The sequence below is a fragment of the Nanorana parkeri genome, unplaced genomic scaffold, assembly GCF_000935625.1.
Source record: "Nanorana parkeri isolate BGI_ZX_2015 unplaced genomic scaffold, ASM93562v1 scaffold216, whole genome shotgun sequence".
Lineage (NCBI taxonomy): Eukaryota > Metazoa > Chordata > Amphibia > Anura > Dicroglossidae > Nanorana > Nanorana parkeri.
In genome coordinates this window covers 1,202,090-1,225,531 of record NW_017306484.1, presented here as the reverse complement: position 1 = coordinate 1,225,531, position 23,442 = coordinate 1,202,090, and the positions used below count along the sequence as shown (strand labels likewise).

Genomic DNA, 23,442 nt, shown 5'->3' with positions numbered 1-23,442 from the left:
TCGTATTCAGTGGGACTCTGACTACAAATATATATATAATACAAATAATATAAACAGTATACATGTTTATATTTATTTATATGACATCTTTATTTAAAAAGTCATTATTTATTACAATTTTATATGATATATTTATTTATATAACAGTCATTTAAAAAATATTTATTTTATTAATAATAATAATTATTAATAATTATATTGGAATAAATTGTGTGTGCAGCCATGACACAAAGACCCATGGGCTTCTAAGCAGATGGCCTAAGAGAAACTTCTTACGTTCTTCTTTTGGGTTAAATATTTAGGATATTAGGATTAAATATTTAGGATTAAATATTTCATATTTAGCTGCCTAAAACAAATAAAAAATGTTTTTTTTTTAAATAAAAAAAGAAGATACAAAAACACTATACCTGACTTTTAGTTAAACAAAAGGAACAAAAATAAGGTCGCATATAAATGGTTAAAAATCAAAAATAATTTTAAAAAATCTTATAATTCCCCTCTGGCTGAAGAACTGGCTCCATTGTGTAGATAAAAATAGTTCATGACTCGGCTCTTATGAGGATGTTACTTTTGTCCCATATACTTGTTTAAAAATAGTTGCAGAGTGTACATAAAAAAATGTTTGGAGAGTGGCCAACATACAGAAATGTTATAACTCACTATGATTTTTTATTGAAGTAATTACATCTTTCGAACAAACCTGTTTACATTTAAACCTCTGATCAGCACATGTTCTGCCAGTGATCAGACAGCACATTGTAAATGTGTAGCAAGTCACAAGGTGAGAGGTTGCAGCAGGGGCTGATCTTTTACAGACATTTGTGAACCTCGCAGGCACCAGGATTTGCATGACTGTGTCATTTCTGAGCCAGCACCAGGAAGTCCAGCAGAGTCCAGGTCGTATGTGGTTACCCTGAATGATGCCTGAACGTCCAGGGTGACCATCTAAGTCCAAGTCCACAATGTCTCACACTTCATAGGTGGCTCTTTATTGTTTTTTGGAACATTTAGAACATGACCTTTTCTTTCCCTTTGTGACTCTTCATGAGCTTGTTTGGTTCACTGGGATCCCCTTTGTCTTGGTTACTTATCTTCTGTGTTCCAGCTCTGGCACCTCTATCTCCCGCAGTCGTAGGCACTTCTGGGTTTCACCAGGGCTGCAATGAGTGATGTGTCACATGGCTGTATCCTCTATTTGAATTTGAGCAGGGCCATGCTGTAACTGCTCGAGTCCAACTTGCTCCCTTGAGCTCCCACAGCCTAGCTTCTCAACACCCACAGCCTAGCTTCTCAGCACCCATAGCCTAGCTCCTCAGCACCGATAGCATAGCTCCTCAGAACCCATAGCCTAGCTCCTCAGCCTCCATAGCTTAGCTCCCCAGCACCCATAGCCTAGCTCCTCAGCACCCAAAGTCTAGCTCCTCAGCACCCATAGCCTAGCTCCTCAGCACCCACAGCCTAGCTTCTCAGCACCCACAGCCTAGCTTCTCAGCACCCATAGCCTAGCTCCTCAGCACCCATAGCCTAGCTCCTCAGCACCCAAAGTCTAGCACCTCAGCATCCATAGCCTAGCTCCTCAACATCCACAGCCTAGCTCCCCAGCACCCATAGCGTAGCTCCTCAACATCCACAGCCTAGCTCCTCAGCACCCAAAGTCTAGCATTTCAGCATCGACAGCCTTGCTTCTCAGCATCCACAGCCTAGCTCCCCAGCACCCATAGCCTAGCTCCTAAGCATCCACAGCCTAGCTCTGCAGCACCCATAACCTAGCTCCTCAGCACCCAAAGTCTAGCACCTCAGCATCCACAGCCTAGCTCCCCACGACCAAAAGTCTAGCTCCTCAGCATCCACAGCCTAGCTCCTCAGCACCCATAGCCTAGCTCCTCAGCATCCACAGCCTAGCTCCTCAGCACCCATAGCCTAGCTCCTGAGCATCCACAGCCTAGCTCCTCAGCACCCACGGTTTCCACAAATCTAGCTGCATCACTGCATTACTCACAGCCATGTTACACTTCTGTAGCATCCACAGACTCTGCTGCATCCATGGTACACTTGATGTTTCCACTGCACCTAAGCTAAATCCACAGTTTCTGCTGCATTGTTCCTGCACCCCAGCTTCTGCAGCACCTCAACTGCAATGACAGTCTTTGCTGCATCTCTGCTGCACCCCAGCTCCATCTACATTCCTTGCTGCAACCACAGGTCCCATAGCACCTCCGCTTGTGCTGCGGCCTCTGCAGTACCCACGGCCTCACAATTCATGTCTTCTGTGCATTCTGCTGCATTTACCGTCTAGTTCTCTGCTTTGCCTCCTCAGTACCTGCAGTCTCTGTGGCATCCACAGTCTGATCCTCCACTGCACCATCTCTGCTCCCACTGCTTTCAGATGAATCCCTGCTTCCAGCTGCCCTGTGCCTCTCACTTTCCAGTTCCTAATTACCTGGCACATACCTTCCTCCGCATCTGTGAATACTTGTTGAGTGTCCTGCAGCTAAGCCCAAATTCCCTTAATGGGGTCATATGCAGAACACCGGCTACCCCTTAGACTCCACTCTCACGGACAGCAGCCACACAGAGAAGCAGGGTCTACATCTTGTCGTATTGTGACAACTTTCACAGGCCTTCCTGCACTCTCCAGTCTTCTAAAGTCTTCTAAAGTCCAGGCTAATCTAATCTTAACTATATTTCACCAAGAAGTAAAATTCCGGATTAGCCACCCATTCATTTTCCACTTGCACCATAAATCAAAATCTTGATCAAGGGCAATTTTCTGCATTACCCGTGAAATGTGCTGCCTGTCAACACTTGATAGAACCTTTGATTGGAACAAATACAAATTCATATAATTTCATTCACATACCTTCAGCTTACATCTCTCATTTTTTTTCTCCATACAAGTTGACTTCTACAGGGACCCCATTGTAGCTTTAATGGGTGTAGAGCATTGCAATCCTTTAACCTTTGGAACCTCCATGGAATGAAGTAATGGAAGCTTGACATCCAGTGCTCCACTGCCCAATTTCTGGAATGGTCAGAATGATGGCCCCTGGGGTCTTAACCTTTAAAAGTATGGCATTAGTCTTAGCTTCCATATTGTTATCTCATGGATTCACTTTAAATAAGATCAAGAGAGGTGTTTGTGGAAAATTGCAGTCAGGTGCATACAAGTCAAAAGGCAATAACATAACAAGAAGGAATTAATTAATTCATGTTTGATTTATGCTTTAATTATAATTCCACCTAATAATGATCAGTGATGCATGAAACTGGGTGTGTTAAAGTAACACCTTCCTTTCCCCGGCGTGTCTGGCTTTCAGTCTGAACTTCAATTTTGGCAGCTTCACCTCATCTTTATTAACTAAGCAGAGCCTGTCAGGATAGACATACAGCCGGTACCATTGCTGGCCGACCATTGGCACTGTGAGTGTTGTAGCTGTCATCCTTATCCTTGCCTCACTAGTGTATTGCCAACCTAGTCCATATATGGTAGCGGTAAAATCAGGACTTTTGACCTCCTTATTTGTGGAGGGGGGGGCAGTGACTCACTAACTAGGGAATGAAGGGCCTTTAAACCATTGTGGAAGAGAGCCAGACTGATAGAAGTATGGCAATTTCATAGTGAACCCGTGGCCAGGCTATGGACATTCAAATATTTTGCAGGGTAGTAGTGGTAAGCACTTCTGCCTTGCAGCACTGGGGGGGCTTGATTCAAATCCTGGTCGGGACACTATTTGCAAGGAGTTTGTTTGTGGGTTTCCTCCGGCTATCCCGGTTTCCTCCCACACTCCAAAGACATGCTGGTAGGTTAATCAGCTCCTAATTTTGCCCTGTATGCATGTACGCTCCTTAAGGGCAAGGACCGATGTGAATTTGCACTATGCGAAGTGCTGCGTAAATTGTCATCGCTATATAAATACCTGTAATAATGATATCCCTAACAAGCAGATAATGAACAAGTCCTCACTGACCTCTGTAGCTGAAGGTACTGGGGTGTAATTAATCCTCAAAGTTCACAGCAGAAGTACTGAAGACTTTCAAGTCAATTTCTCCGCTGTCCCCTTCCAGGTGTATTATAGAGCAGGCGCTAAAAATATAGAGGTAGACCCCGGTTTGTGCTGGTTCCGTTTGTTGCAGCATTTCAAAATTGCACCCTTTTCAGGTGGTCACATGACTGCCATTGAAAGCACTGCTGTGTTGCTGCTGTCTAACATAGGCTTCCTTCGCAGACCTCAGCCACGGAAGGATACGCAGGGGACCTCTCTACAACTCCATGTGGCTACAATAGAGAGTCTCCGACGGCTTGGGGAGGGGCTCTTCTCAGTGAGATAACTGTGAACACTTACAGACTTGGAGGCACACAGAGGTACACTTGGGGATATGGAGGAGCTTAGAGCCGCGCTGGGGGCACACTTGGAGGTGCGCTGGTGGCGCAGAGATAGACATGGAGATACTGTACACAGGCACGTAGAGGCATGCTGGTGGCACAAGGGCACACTTGGAGGTGCGCTGGTGGCACAGAGAGAGACATGGAGATACTGTACACAGGCACGTAGAGGCATGCTGGCGACACACTTGGAGGTGTGCTGGTGGCACAGATAGACATGGAGATACTGTACACAGGCACATAGAGGCATGCTGGGGGCACAGGGGAACACTTGGAGGTGCGCTGGTGGCACAGAGATAGACATGGAGATACTGTACACAGGCACATAGAGACATGCTGGTGGCACAGCGATAGACATGGTGATACTGTACACAGACACATAGAGATATGCTGGTGGCACATGGGCACACTTGGAAATACACTTGTGGCACAGAGATAGACATGGAGATACTGTACACAGGCACATAGAGACAAAAAGGGGAAATATCAGCATGCTAAATAAAATAAAATTGAAGGTTTTAAAAGCAGCGATGTGCTGTGTCCTAACATGGGCATAATAGTGGCGTGCTTTGATAGTGACAAGCCTACAGGAGACTAAATTATAGTAATATGATCCTGCAAACAGCGATGGCTTCACAATACCTAGGCAAAAAAATGGCAGTCCTGACAATATATGGGCCCCAAATAGGCAATTGTATACAATACACACACAACAATCAGTCAACTGTTACAATATGCAGGCAGCAGATAGGCAATCTTTGCAGAAAACAGCCAGCCGTAACAATATAGGGTAACAAACGGGCAACTGTAACTATATCTGGGTTACAAATTGCCAAGGGTGACAATATGCAGACAATGCTCCGGCAATGGTGGCAATAAATGAGCAATGGTGACAATATAGTGTGGTATTGTGTGGCAATCCCACTGTAGAATTGGGTGTTATGATCACCTGGGACTCTCAGCCAGATGGGCTAAGACATGTCAGGAAGCAAAGGTTTGTCGGGATTACGTTTGGGATCCTGGAACTGGGAGGTTTCATGGTGATTCAGGAGGGAAGATGAGATCCCCAGGCCTAGATCCAGGCTTTAGCAATGGCCAGCACCCGATGATTGCACAGGTGTGCACAACCCTTAAGGAAAGGATGCTGGCTAGGGGAATTGGCTCCTGCTGGGAAAGAGGAACAGACCGTGTCAGGTGACCGCCCCCAGAAGTCAGGCGAGCTCCTACTGGGATAGGAACAGACGGTGTTCAGGATTCAGGTGGACTTCCCCAGAATCTAAAGTGGAGTCAGGTGGTGTGTGTGTTGGAGTAAGACAGCCAAGGGAGGCTGGGAGAGCACTGGTGAGGCTAGTAGAGCCGTGAGCCTGAGGGGCCATCAGTATCAGCGTGGGACAGCACTTCAAAGAGGACCAGTGGGTCAGAAGTGCTACTGTTTAAAGTGGAAGCCAGGAGGCTATTCTTGTGTTGTTTTGAAGCCTTACATGAATGTTATGCTGAATAACCCCCTGCGAGGGTATCCAAGATGGATATATGGGCAATTATGATATTATATGGCCACAAAATCTACCTCCTTTCCCCCCAAGCAAAAAGCCTTCCTTCATTATCCACCCACCCCAACCAAAAATTCCCACCTTGAGCAAAATCCCTTATCCTCCAGAAAAACCTCCCACCAGCAAAAATTCCCACTGTCAAAACCCTGCTCTCTCAGCAAAACCCCCCTTTCCCCTGGAACCCCCCAACAGCAGCCCACGCTGCCCTTTCCCCAGCTGATATAGCGGCACCCAACAAAGTGAGGGAAGTCATGTGACACATCAAAACAGAGGAACAGCTTTGGAGAGCTTTCCTTTGGCTCTTGTCCTTCTCTGTATAGGTGGTCTGATAGGGCTCCTGAGGGTTGTATTGCAAAGCTACCCCCCATCCGGAGGGGAGTGTGGTCCTAGAGCCGCCTTTCTCAACCAGATCTATATTCAAATAAATGAAAATTAAATAAAAAAATAATTTTTGAACAAAATTGTAATTGTGTACACCCGGCTTAAGACAATAACAGCCTTGAGAAGGAAAGCATGCAGCACACATGGTAAGTGCTGAGGTCTGCAGCACTATTTATATTTTGATAAGAGGGTTTAAGAACACTTTTACGTTTCTGTGTCATGTTTGGACAAGGCTCTATATTTTGGGATCGTTATCAGCAGTCTAGACAGCCCCAGTATTTGCCCCCTCTAAACCAGGTCTACACACAGGCAGAGAAGGCAAATAGCATTGTACAAGCTTCCGGAAAACAAGGCTCCCTTTTTTAGGGATATTGACAAATAAATTTAAAAAAAATATCCTGAACAGGTAATGAATAAAGATAAAATATAAGTAAAAATAATATGTGTGTGACACATTGAAGCTACAAACCCACAAGATTTAAGTGTATGTATAGCCAAAATTGTGGGTTTTTTTTAGTTTTGGATGGAGCACTGAAGGGTAAAACCTCTGTCAGTTTATTTTTTACTGTGTGCATCCCATCGGGGGAATTTTCCTTCATTTCCTGTCCCAGAGCACTACAGGAAGTGAGAGGAAATCTCTAGAAAGTAAGGGGAATTTCCACCCTTAGATACAGTAGCTGGGTCTGTATCTGTGTCCCCATTAGAAGTTTCCCTTTTTTTTCCTGACAATGGTCAGTAGGGCAGATGGAGAGGGCAATTCTTCCCAACATGGCCCTCAGCTCCAACAAGAAAAACTAGTTGGAGCTGAGGAGGATAGGAAATAAATACAGTGGTACCTCGGTTCACGAACGCTTCTGTTTAACAATTCGGTTCGCAAACAGGAAGTTCTGCAAAATTTTGCTTCCGTTCACGAACTCCGCATCGGGTGACGGACACAACCGCAGCCATCTTCCCTGCTCTGACACATGGTCGTGGCTTCCTCTAGTCAAGATCGCGGTCTGATCACAGTTTGATTCGGTTCGCAACCAATTCGGTTCGCAACCAGAATCGTGGAAAGAATTAAGTTTGTAAACCGAGGTATCACTGTACTTCTTTCCTATCCTTACCAGCTCCATCTAGTGGCTATAATGCGGTAATTTGACCTGGAAATGTATATATATACACAGTGTGTGAGTGTGTCCGTCCATATATATGGCTGTACTGAAGGTCTTCGGGTGAGTTTCCCATCAAATGAAACATACACCGATCAGCCATAACATTATGACCACATGCCTATTATTGAGTAGGTCCCCCTTTTGCTGACCCGTCCAGGCATGGACTCCACTAGACCTCTGAAGGTATGTTGTGGTATATGACCCGACCAGGCATGGACTCCACTAGACCTCTGAAGGTATGTTGTGGTATATGACCTGACCAGGCATGGACTCCACTAGACCTCTGAAGGTGTGCTGTGGTATCTGGCACCAAGCCGTCAGTAGCAGATCCTTTAAGTCCTGTAAGTTGTGAGGTGGGGCCTCCATGGACCAGACTTGTTTTTCCAGCACATCCCACAGATGTTCGATTGGATTAAGATCTGGAGAATTTGGAGACCAAGTCAAGATCTTAGACTCGTTGTTGTGTTCCTCAAACCATTCTTAAACCGTTTTTGCAGTCTGGCAGGGCACATTATCCTGCTGAAAGAGGCCACTGCCATCAGGGAATCCCTTTCCATGAAGGGGTGTACTTGGTCAGCAGCAATGTTTAGGTCGGTGGTACGTGTCAAAGTAATATCCATATGAATGGCAGGACCCAAGGTGTCCCAGAAGAACATTGGCCAAAGCATCATACTGCCTCCAGCGGCTTGCCTTCTCAGTGGTCAAACAGATTGCTGTATATTAATGTTTATATATTTATTAAGTTTGGGACCAAAAATATACATTTATTATTTTTCATATTAATTATTAGTTACCTAGCAATACAATGTTACTTGGTAATGTTTCACATTTACCGACTGCGATCAGAACAGCAGCTTTCAAAGGGCTCACAAACCAATACTGTTGAGAACAAGCCTGAAGAATCTGGGGAGACCAGATTACACAAACTGCTGAATGACTTGCACAGCCTTCCTCCTCATTCCCACTGAATGGCACCATCTGTAGCATTAGTTATACGCAGCTTGTTGCCAAACGTGAAGACAGTGCTGGGCTTTCTTTAAGAAAGCCTAGCATGTCCTGTAAACGGAATGTCACAAATGTTTTATTTTTAAATGTACATTAAATAGTTAAAAAGATATAAAACAACATTTTATACACTTGTAAACTGTGAAACACAAATTATTAATGCACTGTATTCTTCCCTTTGAATGTAAAATGTTCTTGTTTGAATGGGGCGTTCCTTTAAGGATAATGAGAAGCTATAGAAACGGCTGTGGAACTTTGCTGGCTACACAGTACAAAATCTTTTTTCTTCTTTTTTTTTTACGGAGCGTGTTCACATGCCTCAGCGGTTCTGCTCCACCTCATCCTCCTTGCCACGGGCCGTCATTGACTCCCAAATACAGCGATTGTCCATAAATCCCAAGCCATGTCCATAAAAACCAATGTTCCCGTACGCCATAACCAAAGGAAATTGTATTTCTCTTTAATGTACTTTCCAAAAGTTCCACCCGCGAAATCATTACATCAAATTGTCCTTTGCTATTTGAATATGTAGTCCTTTGCTGTAACGCCTTTTCCTCAGCCTGGGTCGCCTCGTTTATTGATCTATTATTTATGAAGAGAGTGAGGATTTTGAGATTTAACGACAATAAAAGGACAAAAGTTAAGGAAGTTTTGAGGACTAAAGACTGCCAGCCACCGAGAATATATATTTGTAAGCAGTACGATTGTGTGAATAAACATATTTTTTAGGGCTGCGGAAATTAACGATTAATTCCACGATTAATCGGTTTCGTTAGCTGACGGAGCCACTTGGGCCGGTGAGTTTGCCCATGAAACTTGTTCTGCCTTATCAATTTTTAAATAGGTTATACTTACATGTAAAGGGAACATCACTGTGCAGCCTGCCAATTGACATCGAACCTTTCTTCTACAATCTTCCCAGCTGGTCAGAAAACACCAGCTTTATGCTATGTATAGCATTTATATAGGTATATGTGGGCTTAGTAACGCAATGGACTCTGGACTTACCTGAGACCCCGCAGAGCTCACCTGAGAGTGACCTGGCAGAGCACACCATAGATCCTGCACAGCCCATCTGAGACTCTCTATGGTGGGCTCTGCAGGGCCTGGTCGCCGGGGTCCCTTTCCCTGTACCTCCTCCCAACTCCTCTTACCTGCTGCCTGGGCCCGGCCTCCTCCACCCCTCCCCTGTCACCTCTGCCATGCCGCCCCTGGTACAGCTGATACTCATGTAAGAGGCTCCCCAGGCTGCCCAGACCCCTCACATGGGTACCGGCCGTAACCCGCTGATGGCGGTGTTCTATCAAAGTTTGTGACTCCGTTACAATGTTTGACCGGTGACGTGGTCACACATTTCAATGTAATCCCGCTCAGTTTTTTGGCGGTGGAATGTGTGACTGCCAATAGGTCAAGCATTCCAACACTTTCTCAGTGAGGCCCCTTCAGTAGTTCCTCTCCTGGACAGGGAGCCGCAGCAGAGGGATGAAAGAGCCACATGCGGTCTCCAGAGCCGCAGGTTGCTGACCCCTGGCCTATACACTTACAGCACAGTAATGAAGTAATAAAATGAACTGGGATCACACTAATCCAGCACGTTATTATTCCGAGTTGCAACACTCAAGCGGCGGCCATATTGAGTGGGGCGCGTGAGATTAATAACGTGCTGGATTAGTGTGATCCTAGTTCATTTGATTACTTCATTGCTGTGCTGTATGTGTATAGGCCAATGTAGTTCGAGCTGTGCGTTATAATTAATCCATGAAAAATGTTTTCGATTAATCGAACACGAAAGTTTTAATCATTACCAGCCCTAGTATTTTTCTACTTCTACTGAGCTAAAAAGACCTAAACCATTTTGATTGGATACTTATTAAAGCGCAACTCCAACCAAAACGTTTTGTTTAAATATTGCACCGTGATTAGGTCCACTGGTCACATGCCATGGATAGTGTGCACGCATGTGATTGGGTGGACTGGTCACGTTGCTTGATTTAGGAATTGAAGCGCCACACCAATGCAAATCATCCAGGTACAACTGTATTCCACAAGGGTGGGGACAAATCTACTCAATAGTTTAATAAGGTCGTATCTGTACTATCCTAATTGGTGTGGCGCTTCAATCCCTACATCTACCGTGCTCACTGTTACGCCAGGGATACTGTGGAGACCCTTAGGCTCTCTTACCACTTCTAAACACTCCTTGATTGGCTACAAGCCCATGATTGGGGTGCACTAATCACCTTGCTTCATTGGGTGCAAGCTTGCGATTTGGTGCACTGGTCACTGGCCATGATTGAGTGCCCTTGTCACACACCCTTGATAGGGTGCACGCATGTGATTGGGTGCACTGGTCACCTTCCTTGGTTGGGTGCATAACTGTGATTGGGTGCACTGGTTATCTCCCTTGATTGGGTGCACTGGTTATCTCCCTTGATTGGGTGCAAGCTCATGATTGAGGGCACTTGCCACCTGCCTTGATTGGGTGCAAGCCCATGATTGGGTGCACTGGTTACCTCCCTTGATTGGGTGCAAGCCCATGATTGGGTGCACTGACCACATACCCTTCATAGGGTGCACGGAAGTGATTGAGTGCACTAGTCACCTCCCATGATTGGGTGCACTGACCACATACCCTTCATAGGGTGTACAGAAGTGATTGAGTGCACTGGTCACCTCCCTTGATTGGGTGCACTGGTCACCTCCCTTAAATTGGGCGCAAGCCCAGGATTGGGTGCACTGGCCACCTCCCTTGATTGGGTGCAAGCCTGTGATTATGTGCACTGGTCATCTTCCTTGATTGGGTGTGTGACCATGATTGCGTACACTGGTCACCTCCCTTGAATAGATCCATGCCTCTCCATGATGGGGTGCGCTGACTACAATATGCATATTTCTATAGATTTTTATGCACCTTCTTGTAAATTGTCAAAAAAAGCAGATTTGATTCCAAGATTGGTTCTATATCTTAGTGTAGAAAGTCAAAAAGTTTAGGTCATCTCAATGCCCTGGGGATCACAAGGACCCCCAAGAGAGACATCGAGATAGCAATAAATTCCCAATGAAGGTTCTAGTTATTTTCTACTAATGAAAAATTTTGAGGACAATTCCATTTAAAGATGCATGCGATTTTGAGTCAGCTGTTCTTTCACCTTGGAAAAATTGGGTGAATGTTTAGTGAAGCCAATCTCACTGCAGACAGACCAGATACCAATTCTGCATGACCCATGCCAAACAAATTATTTTTAAATAACTATAGTACTGCAATAAAGGCTGAATTTGAGGCAGATATTAAAACACCAACGAATGTATTTATTTAAAAAAATCATTAAATATATTTTACATGCAACTAGTTTAACCCCTTAGTGACCCAGCTTCAGAAAATGTTTTCGCTCCTGGGGAACAGAGCAATTTTTCCATTTTTGCTATGTGTTTGTTTAACCATAATTCCCATCTTCCTCATGTGTTGCACCCACACATATTATATATACAGGCAGTGCCCGGGTTACATACATCCAACTTACATACAACTCCTACTTACCAACGGGGCTATTACTGTACAGCAGGGGTAGTTGTAATGCTACCATGCTCGTGCTGGCGAGGAGTGCCCACCTTTTTGGGTCTGGTTCATAGTACTGTATGTACATTACAGGAAGTTGCCTCTTGTTAGACGTGCAGACGAGGGGTGCCCACCTCTTCCCGGGTCACTGTGAGGTTTTTACTGCTGTCTGTATCCTCATTGGAAACATTTAATCTCAATTCCTGTCCTTGAGACAACAGGAAGTGAAAGGAAATCCACTCATAGCAACGGAAAATCACTCCTGTCAAAATGATCATGGGAAAAAGGTGTCTCCATTGAAGCTTTATCACCAATCCTTGTATCCACGACAACCCAAAATTGTCAAAATCCAATTGTCACAGGGACAGAAAGTGAGGTGAAATCTTCTGAGCAGGAGGGCACACACAGCAAAACAAATGTTACAGGGGGTAAACCCTTCCCTGTGCTATCTAAAGCAAGAAAGAAAAAAAACATTTTGGCTGGAGTTACACTTAAAAAATGTACCTGTTCCAACTTACATACAAATTCAACTTAAGAACAAACCTACAGTCCCTATCTTCGTAACCCGGGGACTGCCTGTACTGTTTTAAATGGCAACATGAGTTTTAATGTGATGTGACATATATATGTGCATATATAAATAAGTTGTTTTTTTTATTAAAAAAATTGAATTCCCCCCCCCCAGTTTTGGCAATGATAATGTGTACGTAATCAGTGTATCTAACAGAAAGTAATTCATAATAAATTATTTTACTTGTCCTGATTTATAGGGTATATTATATATCTGTGACTTCAATTTATTTTGTGAGTTATGAGTTACAGAAGTGAAATACAGTTTTAATGTGTAACAAATTTTAGAATGTGGTATTTCCTATCTCCTAACTTTAATAGCCTCCTCGGCACTATATTTTCTTCTAATTTATTTATGAAACTTTTTTTGAAAAAAAACCTTTTTGATTTTTTTTTTACTTTTTCCTTTTTAAAAAAAAAAAATGTTTAAAATTTTGGAAACGACCTACCGATCTGTTTCTCCTTTGTCACTCCGCACTCCTTTAACTCCACACTTTTTCTGTTTTTCTCTCTTCCTTTATGTCCTCCCACTGTCTTGTCCTCTGGTGTTTTTTGTGTTGTCTATGTCTGTTAGCATTGGGGGTTGCCCCCATCTTGGCCATTTTACCGGGTTTATACCTCTTCACATCCCCACATCAATGATGGTGGCCCAGGGCCCTCCCTCAGGTGCGATGGTCCCCTGTGGGGTTGACCACACTGTCAGTTAATTTCCCTGAGGGGGTGGGTAGCTTGACATGGTGATGGGCTCGCCCAAGGGTCCTCTAGCGCACATACTTGCTGTTTTAAGTTATAAAGTGGTGCGTCCTTGAGTATTGTTAACCTATTGCTACCCTTTGTCTTTTTTTACATTACATTGTTTGTGAAATTCCCTAATAAAAACTATTTCTGTTAAAAAAAGAAACTTTGGAAACAAAGTATTCTGAGTACACAGTGAGCTGCAAAGCGGTTCAGTGGCTGTAACAGCGATGTGATCACTGCGATTACCTATCCAGGCCAGCGCTCATTTTACCGCATGTCGGGATTATTCTATCACCGGTCTTTAAAGGAGAACTATGAGGTGAGTGCTTTTATATGTTCGCTCACTTATCGATCCTGTCACGGCTCTCTGCCGTGACAGGGGAGGGGCTGACTGGCGGAATGGACGGATATATAATTGTCGGATATAGCTCGCGGTATACTGAGCTTAGGGTGACGGGAGGACGCTAGTTTGTGTCCTCCCGTTACCCTAAGGTGAACTATGGGGAAAAGCCCTGACCCCATAGTTCTCCTTTAAGGAACTGGAAGATCGTGACGGAATAATTCCATCATCGGTCGGGAAGGGGTTAAAACCTAAATGTGTAACTCTTGTGTAACACCCTTTACAGCAACACTGGGAGAAGGAGGAGGCAAATCAGGTCTTGTGCCTTCACATGTGCTGGCAAGGAGCATGCTGAAAGAGGGCCAAGCAGGAAGATGACCTCATCAGCCTGTTGCTGCTCCTTTAGTGTCCAATCACATGCTGGGAGCGGGGAGTTGTTGCTTAATTGCAGAAGGGAAAAGTCAGGTCACCAGACTGGCTCTGCTTTCGGGATATGTCAATCTCAGGACAGGAAACACAAAAATAAAAAGCCTTTGGCAGGTAAAAACTTGTTTTTTGTCTGTACATTTAGCTGTTTTCCTGGTTCCGCTTTTATGTGCTTCTGAGCTTAGAAAGGGGTTCTTTTTAGTAATAAAGTTTTAAGGCATGAGCAGGGGTGTCCCTAGACTATGCGCCACCTCAGGGTAAGGGTGTTTGCTGCCGGTGCACGTTAGGGGGCATGGGGTTGCTGCTAGTGCTCGTTATAGGGTGGGACTTGGGTAGCGGTGTGCCAATGTTGCATGTTATGGGTGGGGGCAGGGATTTCTCCGGCATCCCACTCAGCTCACTGCCGTCACTGGTTGCCACGAGCTGGGCGGGACATGAGCCAGAGTATGCCACTCAGCTCCTGGCAACCAGTGATCTCACTGGTTGCCACGAGCTAGGCGGGACACCGGCTGAAGTGTCCTGCTCAGCTCCTGGCAGTGACATCACTGGTTGCTAGGATCTTGGCAGGACACTGGCCAGAGCATCACAGATTGCTAGGAGCTCTTAGCAACCTGAGATGCTCTGGCCGGAAAGGGGGTGGTAGGCACACATCATTATAGTGATGGCCCAGGGCATGAGTCAGCAAAGGCAATAACATCCATGATTTTCTTGCAACTAGCAATACCCTTAGCAAAGGATAATCAGGCAATATTTTGACCCAATGTTTCAATTCGACTCCCCTATGGCGGGTCAGGAAACATTTTTTTCCTCCTGTCGGGCAAAATTGGCTACGTTTGAGGATTTTGTCCTGCCTTTCTGTGCACCAAAAACACAGTAACTATGAAAGGTTAACTTGGTGGACATCAACCTTTTTTTTCAAGCTTTTTAACTCCGTAACTATGTTAGTAAATCTGAAGAAAGGGAGTAGGACAGTTTAATGCCATATAACCTTTTTGGCTTCATATTATCACATTCATAATAAGGGTGGCTAGATGGGTAAGCTCTATGCTGCATCGCCGTTAACAGCCTCCTGTATGACATCGTATAACTTCTTGAAGTGACGGTCTCTGTGGCAATATTACATGCAGATGAAATTCCAAAGCTTATATGCTTTATACGACCTCTGGGCACTCATTCCTTGTGCTTCATTCTCAGTGCGTATATATCTATTGGTAGATGTCATCCTTTGTTTATTTTAAAGGAAAGCAAATCTCTATACATGTTTAAAATCTAAACGCCATTATGATTATATGACGCAAATGTGTGATGTTAATAACTTTATGAATTTGTGTTTTAAGGATGTAAATGTGTGAAACTTTTATTCATATGGCAAATTGGGTTGAAGTTGTAGGGGAAAAAAATGCCCCAGCTTTGGTGGTCAGTGGGAGAAAATAATGCTCCAGCATTGGTGGGCAGTGAGAATGCTCCAGTGTTGATGTGTAATGGAAGAGAGGATGCCCCAGGGTTAGTGGATTGTTGGAGATAGAAAGCTCTAGGATTGGTAGGTAGTGGGGGAAAGATTGCCCCAGGGTTAGTGGGTGAAAGAATGTTCCAGGGTTGGTGGGTAATGGGGGAAAGATTGTCCCATTATTAGTGGGTAGTAGGGAAAATTATGCTCCAATGTTGGTGAGTAGTGGAAGAAAGAGTGCCCCAGGGTTGGGAGGGTAGGGAAAGAAAGAATTCTGTAAGGTTGTTTGGCGGGGAGATAAAGAATTCCCCAGCATTGGTGGTCATTGGGAGAATCACATGCCCCAGTGTTGGTTGCCAGTAGGAGTAAATAATGCTCCAGTGCTGGTGGACTGTGGGAGGAAAATAATGCCCCAGTGTTGGTGGTCAATGGGAGTAAATTAGGCTCCCATGTTGGTGGACTGTGGCAGGAAATAATGCTCCAATGTTATCAGTGAGAGGAAATAATGCCCCAGGTTTTTGAGCTGTGGGAGAAAGAATGCCACAGTGTGGGTGCACAATGGATAAGAATATGTCCCAGTGTTGGTGATCAGTGGGAGCAAATAATGCCCAAACTTTGATGGTCAGCGGAAGGAAAAAATGCCAAAGCATTGGTTTGTCTATTGGAGGAAACAAATGTCCCAAGGTTGGTGGTCAGTGCAAGGAAAAGGTGACCCAGTCTTGATGGTTAATGAAATGAAGAATGTCCCAGCTTTGGTGGTCAGTGAGAGGAAAAGGTACCCCGGCATTGGTGGTCAATGGGAGGCAACAATGCTGCAGGGTTGGCTTGGAAGGGGGGGGGGGGATGGGCAGCACTGAAAAGAAAACATGCCTCAACTTCCATGGTCAGTGGGAGAAAGTAATGTCACAATTTAGGGTCTTATGGTTCGCAGGAAGTTGCTCAGATTGCACACATTTCTGCAGGGCACAGGAAACATTTTCTATGACTCCTCTCCCTGCCCCCCTGAGAAAGTGGTGTCACCATATGTGCTGCATGGCAGAGGTGTATAAAACACAAAAGTAGCTGGACAGAAATACAAATCCTTTAGCAGATAAGACAGTTCGCCCAACTGTGCATTTAGCTGTATGTCTGAAGTTCTGCTTTATAGGATTATTAATATACAGAATAACACCAGCGCATCCTCAGGCTCGACTCTTGATGAATGCTAATGCAGTAATTTCATAGCTTGTCAAGTTCTTGGCGACGCTCTGTGAAAGGTATTTATTTTGGCTGGCTCATGCTCATGTTGTCATTGCTTTCATTATTCAGGGTGTGATTCCGGGCTTGGACACGCTTTAGCGAAACATTTGGATAAACAAGGCCTCCTGGTTTTTGCTGGTGTTTTAAATAGGAACGGGCCTGGGGCCGGAGAACTTAGGAGGGCATGTTCAACAAACCTTTGCCTGATCCAGCTGGACGTCACCAACTCTCATGAAATTGTGGCAGCCTACGGTGAGATCAGCAGCCGGGTGAAAGATACAGGTATGGAATGTTGGATTTAACTTGATTGTTCTGTAGGTGTCTGAAAGTGGAGGGAGAGTGGACAGTTCACCTGAAGCACAATCGGCGAAAAACACTGCAGCTCTTGGTTTGTGTTGTGGATTTAATGTGGATTACCCTAAGGTGACTGTCACTAGAAACATTTTTTAAGAAGCCACCAGGTAAAAGAAGAGTCATATTCCTTATCAGTCTGGCTGGCCGTGACTCCAATCTTCATCTTTTAAAGACCTACACTGGCCAAAGAATCTTCAACAATAAGGCAGAAGACAGGAATCACCAGCACTCAGTCACATCTTTTCGCCTGATGAAGGGACCCTGTACGGCCCCGGAAACGTTGGCTTTTTTCATAGTGACGATCTGTCCAAATAAATGGACATATTGAATGATATTACCGAGTGCTGGTGATTCCTGTCTTCTGCCTTGTGTCTGCACGGCGCCATCCGTGGTCATCACTGCGAGCACCACTGTTGCATAGGCCGGGAGCGTTGTGGGGAGTGCGGAGGGACTTTCTATCTATCTTCAACAATAAGCACATCAGGGTGTGTTGGCGCCCCATCTCGGCGTCCAGGTGTGTTCCACTCTTCAGCCGCAACTCTACTAAAGGTCGGCAAGGACACACTAGTGATCTAGCCGGTGGCAGGTAAAAATCACAGAATGCATTGTGGGACCAAACATCTGACATTCCCCAAAGTGTGTCAGATGCTGAAGATACTTTGGCCAGTGTAACTCTGCAAGAAAGTGAAGACTACAGTCCCCGGCATCAGGGCTAGTAAGTATTATTACCCTTCACTTACAAGGTGGCCTTTTTATTATCCTTTAAAGAGATTTTTAAAGGATAACTTCACCCAAACGTAATGCTTCGGCTTTGGGTAGACACTGATGGGTTCACAACCCTTCCCACTATCTAAGATAGCTCTTTGAGACTTCAAGACTGTGGTTTTAACTGCTGTTGTTTATGTCCCTCCGACCTCCCATACGGCCAATAAAGGGAGTCACTGTTTTATTTATTTCACTTTGCGGAGAAGAAAAAGTATGGCGCCATCATTTGGCTTTGTGAAAGCCATGGGAGTTGGAAGGAACCGAGAATTTTGTTGGGGAGGAGATAGGTGACACTGGAATCCCCAGGAGTCATGAGAAGCATGTGACTGAGTTTGCCAGAAACCAAACTGAGATTTCACCTTCGGCGGCAATATAGTTATACACCAGATAGATCTGAAGCATCCTTAACACCCCCCTCCCCCATTACATATTGTTTAATGCATGTTTAACATAAACACCTGAATCTGACATTAAATTAGCTTTCTATAATGTCTATAATTAGGACTCAGGAGGAGCAGCAGGAGGGGCTCTTTTGCAGGCCAAATTTCAGCCCTCCTGTCTGAGCATGTGGCTCTCAGTATCTTGCAATGCCCACAACAGTTTGTGAGCATTATGTGGCCTACACTTGAATGTCCTTTAAATATTTATGCTATTTAGCCACATGTAATCAGGAGACATGTACTCTGCATAGTACGCTAGGAAAGGCATCATTTTTTGACCGCACAATACTGAAACCATTCACCTGCTGTTCCTATCATCTGCTGTAACCCTGATGTTAAAAATAAAGCACCTCTTTTGGATGAAACGGTATTGATGAGTTCAGCTATCTGACAAGGATTGTCCGCAGTGAGTATATTATACTACTGTGCATCATATGAAGACATTCAATTTCCCATATACAACCGCTTTGGTTCTTCAAACACCATGCAATCTTTGTACAATTAATTTTGGATTTATCAAAACAAAGTAATATGAGGACCTACCTAAACTATCCAATCAATGTGTATCCAGTCTGGTGGCTCTTGCACTTCATACTTGCTGGTAGATCTAAAGGAAGTTTTTCCCCTTTAAAGCCCAACTGTACTCAAAAAGTATTTTTCCTCAACCAACTTTAACCCGTACTGATAGGCTTTTCCACCCTTACCATATGAAGTCAGATATACTCACCTAAGTTCCCCCTTTAGGTCCCTCAGTTTTTTTTTCCAGAGGTGTGATGGCATCTAAGACCAACAGCCCCCTTCACTCCCCTCCACTGACCTCGGACCTCTTCCGGAACTTGAGAGGACCCTGGCCAATGGACATCCTGTGGGATGTATCCAAATCCTGCAGGCAATTATATGGACACTCAAAGAAGGAATTAACCAGAAGAGGTAAAGATTCGGGGCTGCGGCATCACATGACTGTGACTCAAGGTAAATAAAAAAGGGCTTTTAGATTTGTTTCTTTTATGCAGTGATCAGATAGTGTGGAATGGGAGCGAGAGGTGGGTGTGTGGGGGTGAAATGTATCCTGCAGTTGGGCTTTAAAGGGTATCTAAAGGCAAAACTATTTTTTTAGTTCTATATATAGTTTGGAAAGGTTATTGCTAAAGAGTGTGAAGAGAGTGAGTGTGCCACATATATAGTGTGAGTCCACTTAACTTTTATTTCACACAATAATAGATCATAAAAAAAATCCAACGCACCTCAGAGGTTCAACACTCCCCCTTCATCAAGCTTTAGATGTTGATAGGAAATATGAAGAATAATGGACAACAAATTGTAAAGCAAGGATACAATATTGTTTATTCGGGCTTCACGGTTTTGGAGTCTACTCTTTTATTCATTGATCTTACTTTGAGTTATAGCACAAAAAAACCTAACTTTTTCTTTTTTTGACGAGTTTTTTTAAAATAAATGACACAGGAGTTTTCACGCAGCTCGCTCAGTCAAACAAGGTCTTGATTGCTTTTGTAGTCATTTTACACCTTATAATTTTTGTAAAATTCTGTTTCCTGACACGGCGTCGTAGACAATTAATGAAGATGATTCATAGACTTAGCTTTTGTTCCAGGGTTGTGACTTAATGAACAAGATTCAGATATTGCGCTCTTTTGTTCAATAGCACTTGGGTAATTATGCTAAATATTGTGAAATCTGGCGCGTTCACGTCTGTACGCTGCGAGAGAGGCAAGTCATAATTTGATTGAAAAAAAAGGTGATCAGCAATGTCAGGTCTGATAGTTCTCATCATTACTAGAGAGAGCGCCGCAACCCATTAATAGTAATCAGCCTTTTATTGTATTGTCACCAGATCAATGAAAGACAATTTCTGATTGGCTGTTATGGGTTCCTGTACTTTGTATAGAGCCATGGGCGCAACTGCAGATCATGGGGCCCCATAGCAAAATCTTTAAGAGGGTGTCCCCCATGATCTTTCTACTGTGACAATACTGTTATTGATCTTAAAGAAGAACTCTTCTTTAAGAGGAGCTTAAGGAAGGAACTTAAAAAATCACACCCTTGCAATGGAGCTACCCCTAGTGCTAGTTTAGTAAGTTTAGTATAGGGGGCTCAAATAAAGCAGATATACTCACTTGATCCTCTGTCCTGCTGGGCTGTTAGACTGGTCCCAGCAGTCTCTTCTACCCCTGGCTCCCGCATTCTAAGGACCACAAAGTCATCATGCGCAATGCAGGTCCATTGACTTGCGTTAAGTGTGAGGACGCCAAGCGGCATTCTATAGGCGGAGCAGAGGGAAGAGAGGTGAGATGCGACCATCATTGAACCCGAGAATTAGGTGAGTATATCGGCTTCTCTTTTTTTTTTTTAGCCCCCTAGACAAAATGTGCCCTTAACCAGTTTTGGGGTAGCCTCACTGCAAGGGTCAGTTTTTTAAATTCCCGGAGTTGTTCTTTAAAGGCATAGTCTACCTTTTTCGAAAAATAAGTAAATGCATCCACTTTGATTAAAAAGGGCATTTACTCATTTGCATTGGAACTGGCAAACCATTGCAACCATGAACAATGCTCATGCAGACTATTCCTCCATCCTCAAGTCTGTACTGTGGTACAGACCTTCAGTTATGTAGCTGGTGGAAGTTATCAATGGGCTGCAAGTGTGGTCACCGCAACTGTACTCCATTGAGGTTTATGAGTCCCCTGTTTTCCTGCTGCTGTTTCCGGCCGGAACGATACACTGACTTGTCTCTTTGTCGCTCCAGGTTTGTGGGCCATCGTGCACAACGCTGGCGTCCTTGTCTACGTAGCAGATGGCGAATTGCTTCCCATGAATGTCTACAAGCAATGTATGGAGGTCAACTTTATCGGTGTTGTGCAGGTCACAAAAACGTTCATGCCTCTTCTGCGGAAGGCTAAAGGAAGGTTGGTCGCCATATCCAGCATGGCAGGTGAGATACTACGAGCATGCAACACGTACCTTATGAACCCATTTACAACACTGGGGGGGATTCAGTCAAGACTTTGCACCACTTTTTTGGTGATATGGACCTTCAAAAGGCCCTGTGCCAAATTCAGAAAAGCATTGTTGCCAGTTTCAGGAGCTTTACCAACACTTGTGACAGAATTAGGTTGTTTGGGCCCCAGTGGGTGACAGCCAGTTAGAAGATGCCTCCTAAATGCCTGTTTTTTTAATTTAATCCCAATAAGGATTTTGCATTGCAATATCGCGCTAAAATCGCATGCCAAACGGTTGGCACACAATTGCGGCATGGTCCTGTTGACTGAAGTGTGGGTGCTGCTTGCAAAGCAACATGGTGTACAAAATTTGCTGTGGCTGCGGCATGTGTACATACCTAGGTTCTAGGTGGTGGGGGGTTAGGGTGGGGTAAAACGCCGTATCGGCTGTCTATATTTACTGCTCAAGTGAACGTGGCCTAGAATTGTTAACAGTGATTCCCAGTGGGGACCCACAGTCCTCATTCCCTCTCTGTCTTCCAAGTCTTCATTAGCCACATATTCGCCAAATCCTCATTTGCACATAGCAGAATTCAGCTGCTGCTCTCAGAGCGGCACAATATAAAACCCACCAATGGCGACGGAAAATACAGATCAACTTTCTTTTTTTTAAATAAATATGCCAAGTAGCGAAAGCTGATAATACGTTCCATGCAGGAAACTTTGTATACAGCTGCCGTATGCAGAGACACTTCTAAGGCAAAGACTGACAGCGAACGCAGTGTGACAGTCCGTGCACCTGCAGCATCCCCCTTAGAAGCTCCCACTAAAGACTTGCAATCATACAGTCACTTACATAGGAAGAGATTAGCGCACGGATCAATCACCCTCTGACGCCAAGCCTTAGATACTGGCTATTCATTAATGAGCTCATTAGTTTGTCAGAACGAGCTTGTCACGGGGAAGTAATTGGCTGTTTGATTATTTAATTAGTTTGTTATGTGATTGTAATTGCACGCGCATAAAGCCCTTGTTTACATGGGGCGCGACAAATTTGGAGGGGGGGGGGGGGCTCTGCGAAGGACAGTGTAATTATTACTTTGCTTGATCTTGCATGTCTACAAGTTTCGTTTTTGACGGTTCCAATCGGCTCCGTCAGCCTGTGTTTAGTGGGTCCTGTAAAGGAAGACCTCCGCTGAGCACTTTTTGAATCTTAAAGGGGCGTAACAGCTGCATTTGGAATTTTGGGGTTCTAGTCTGCATTAAAGGAGAACTATGGGGTTAAGACTTTTCCCCATAGTTCTCCTTAGGGTAGCGGGAGGACACAAACTAGTGTCCTCCCGTCACCCTAGGCTCAGTATACCGCGAGCTACAGCTCGCGGTATACTGAGACGCCGCAGCTGAATCTGATCCCGACAATTATGCCCGGATCTGCCAAGCTGTGTGACTGACAGCTGGCTCTGCATATCTAGAGGCAGAGCCAGCTGTACCCGCCCCCTCCCCTGTCCGATCTGCCAGTCAGCGCTGGAGGATCGGAGCGTGGAGGGGGGAATCCAGCCCCTCCCCTGTCATGGCAGAGAGCTGTGACAGGATCGAGAAGTGAGCGAACGCCGGTATGTGTTCGCTCACCTCCCGATCTACTGAGCCGACGGGTGAAAGTCTCATTGTCACAGGTCGGCTAGAACTATGAGGTGAGTGAAAAGCACTAACCTCATAGTTCTCCTTTAAAGAACAATTCCAAGGAAAGCGGGAAACACTGCTTGTGTTTGTAGAGCGCTGGATTCAAATAAAGATAGTTATTCCAAAATCAGCTGTGGGTCCTTGTCATCTGTGGGGTCCTCGGTTGTCCTCAGAGTGGTGGGAGGAGGGAACCTCATAATATGAAGCCTATGAAACACCCACTATCACTAAAATCCTCTTAACCATACCCTTTCAATTAATATTTATTCCTCATACAAGGATCAAACCAGACCCAATGGAAGGGCTCTCCATAATTTGCTACTGAATCTGCTTTCCTTTGTTCCCCGTAGGGGAGCACGACAATAGTAGTATGAGTCCAATAATAGTATGCACATGAAAGGAAGCCGCTTTTCGTGAGCTCAAAGCCCCCCCTTCATCAGGGCTAGAAATAAGAAA

General features: G+C 44.6%; 1 protein-coding gene across 1 annotated transcript in view; it reads left to right on the top strand.

Moving 5' to 3' along the window:
* The window catches only part of HSD17B2 (hydroxysteroid 17-beta dehydrogenase 2), a 33,419-nt gene that overhangs the window by 4,424 nt on the left and 5,553 nt on the right, over positions 1 to 23,442 (top strand). Inside the window, exons 2-3 of the mRNA XM_018555881.1 lie at positions 16,863 to 17,075; positions 21,114 to 21,299. Coding sequence (XP_018411383.1) covers positions 16,863 to 17,075; positions 21,114 to 21,299 — 399 coding nt within the window. The remainder of the gene's footprint in view (positions 1 to 16,862; positions 17,076 to 21,113; positions 21,300 to 23,442) is intronic.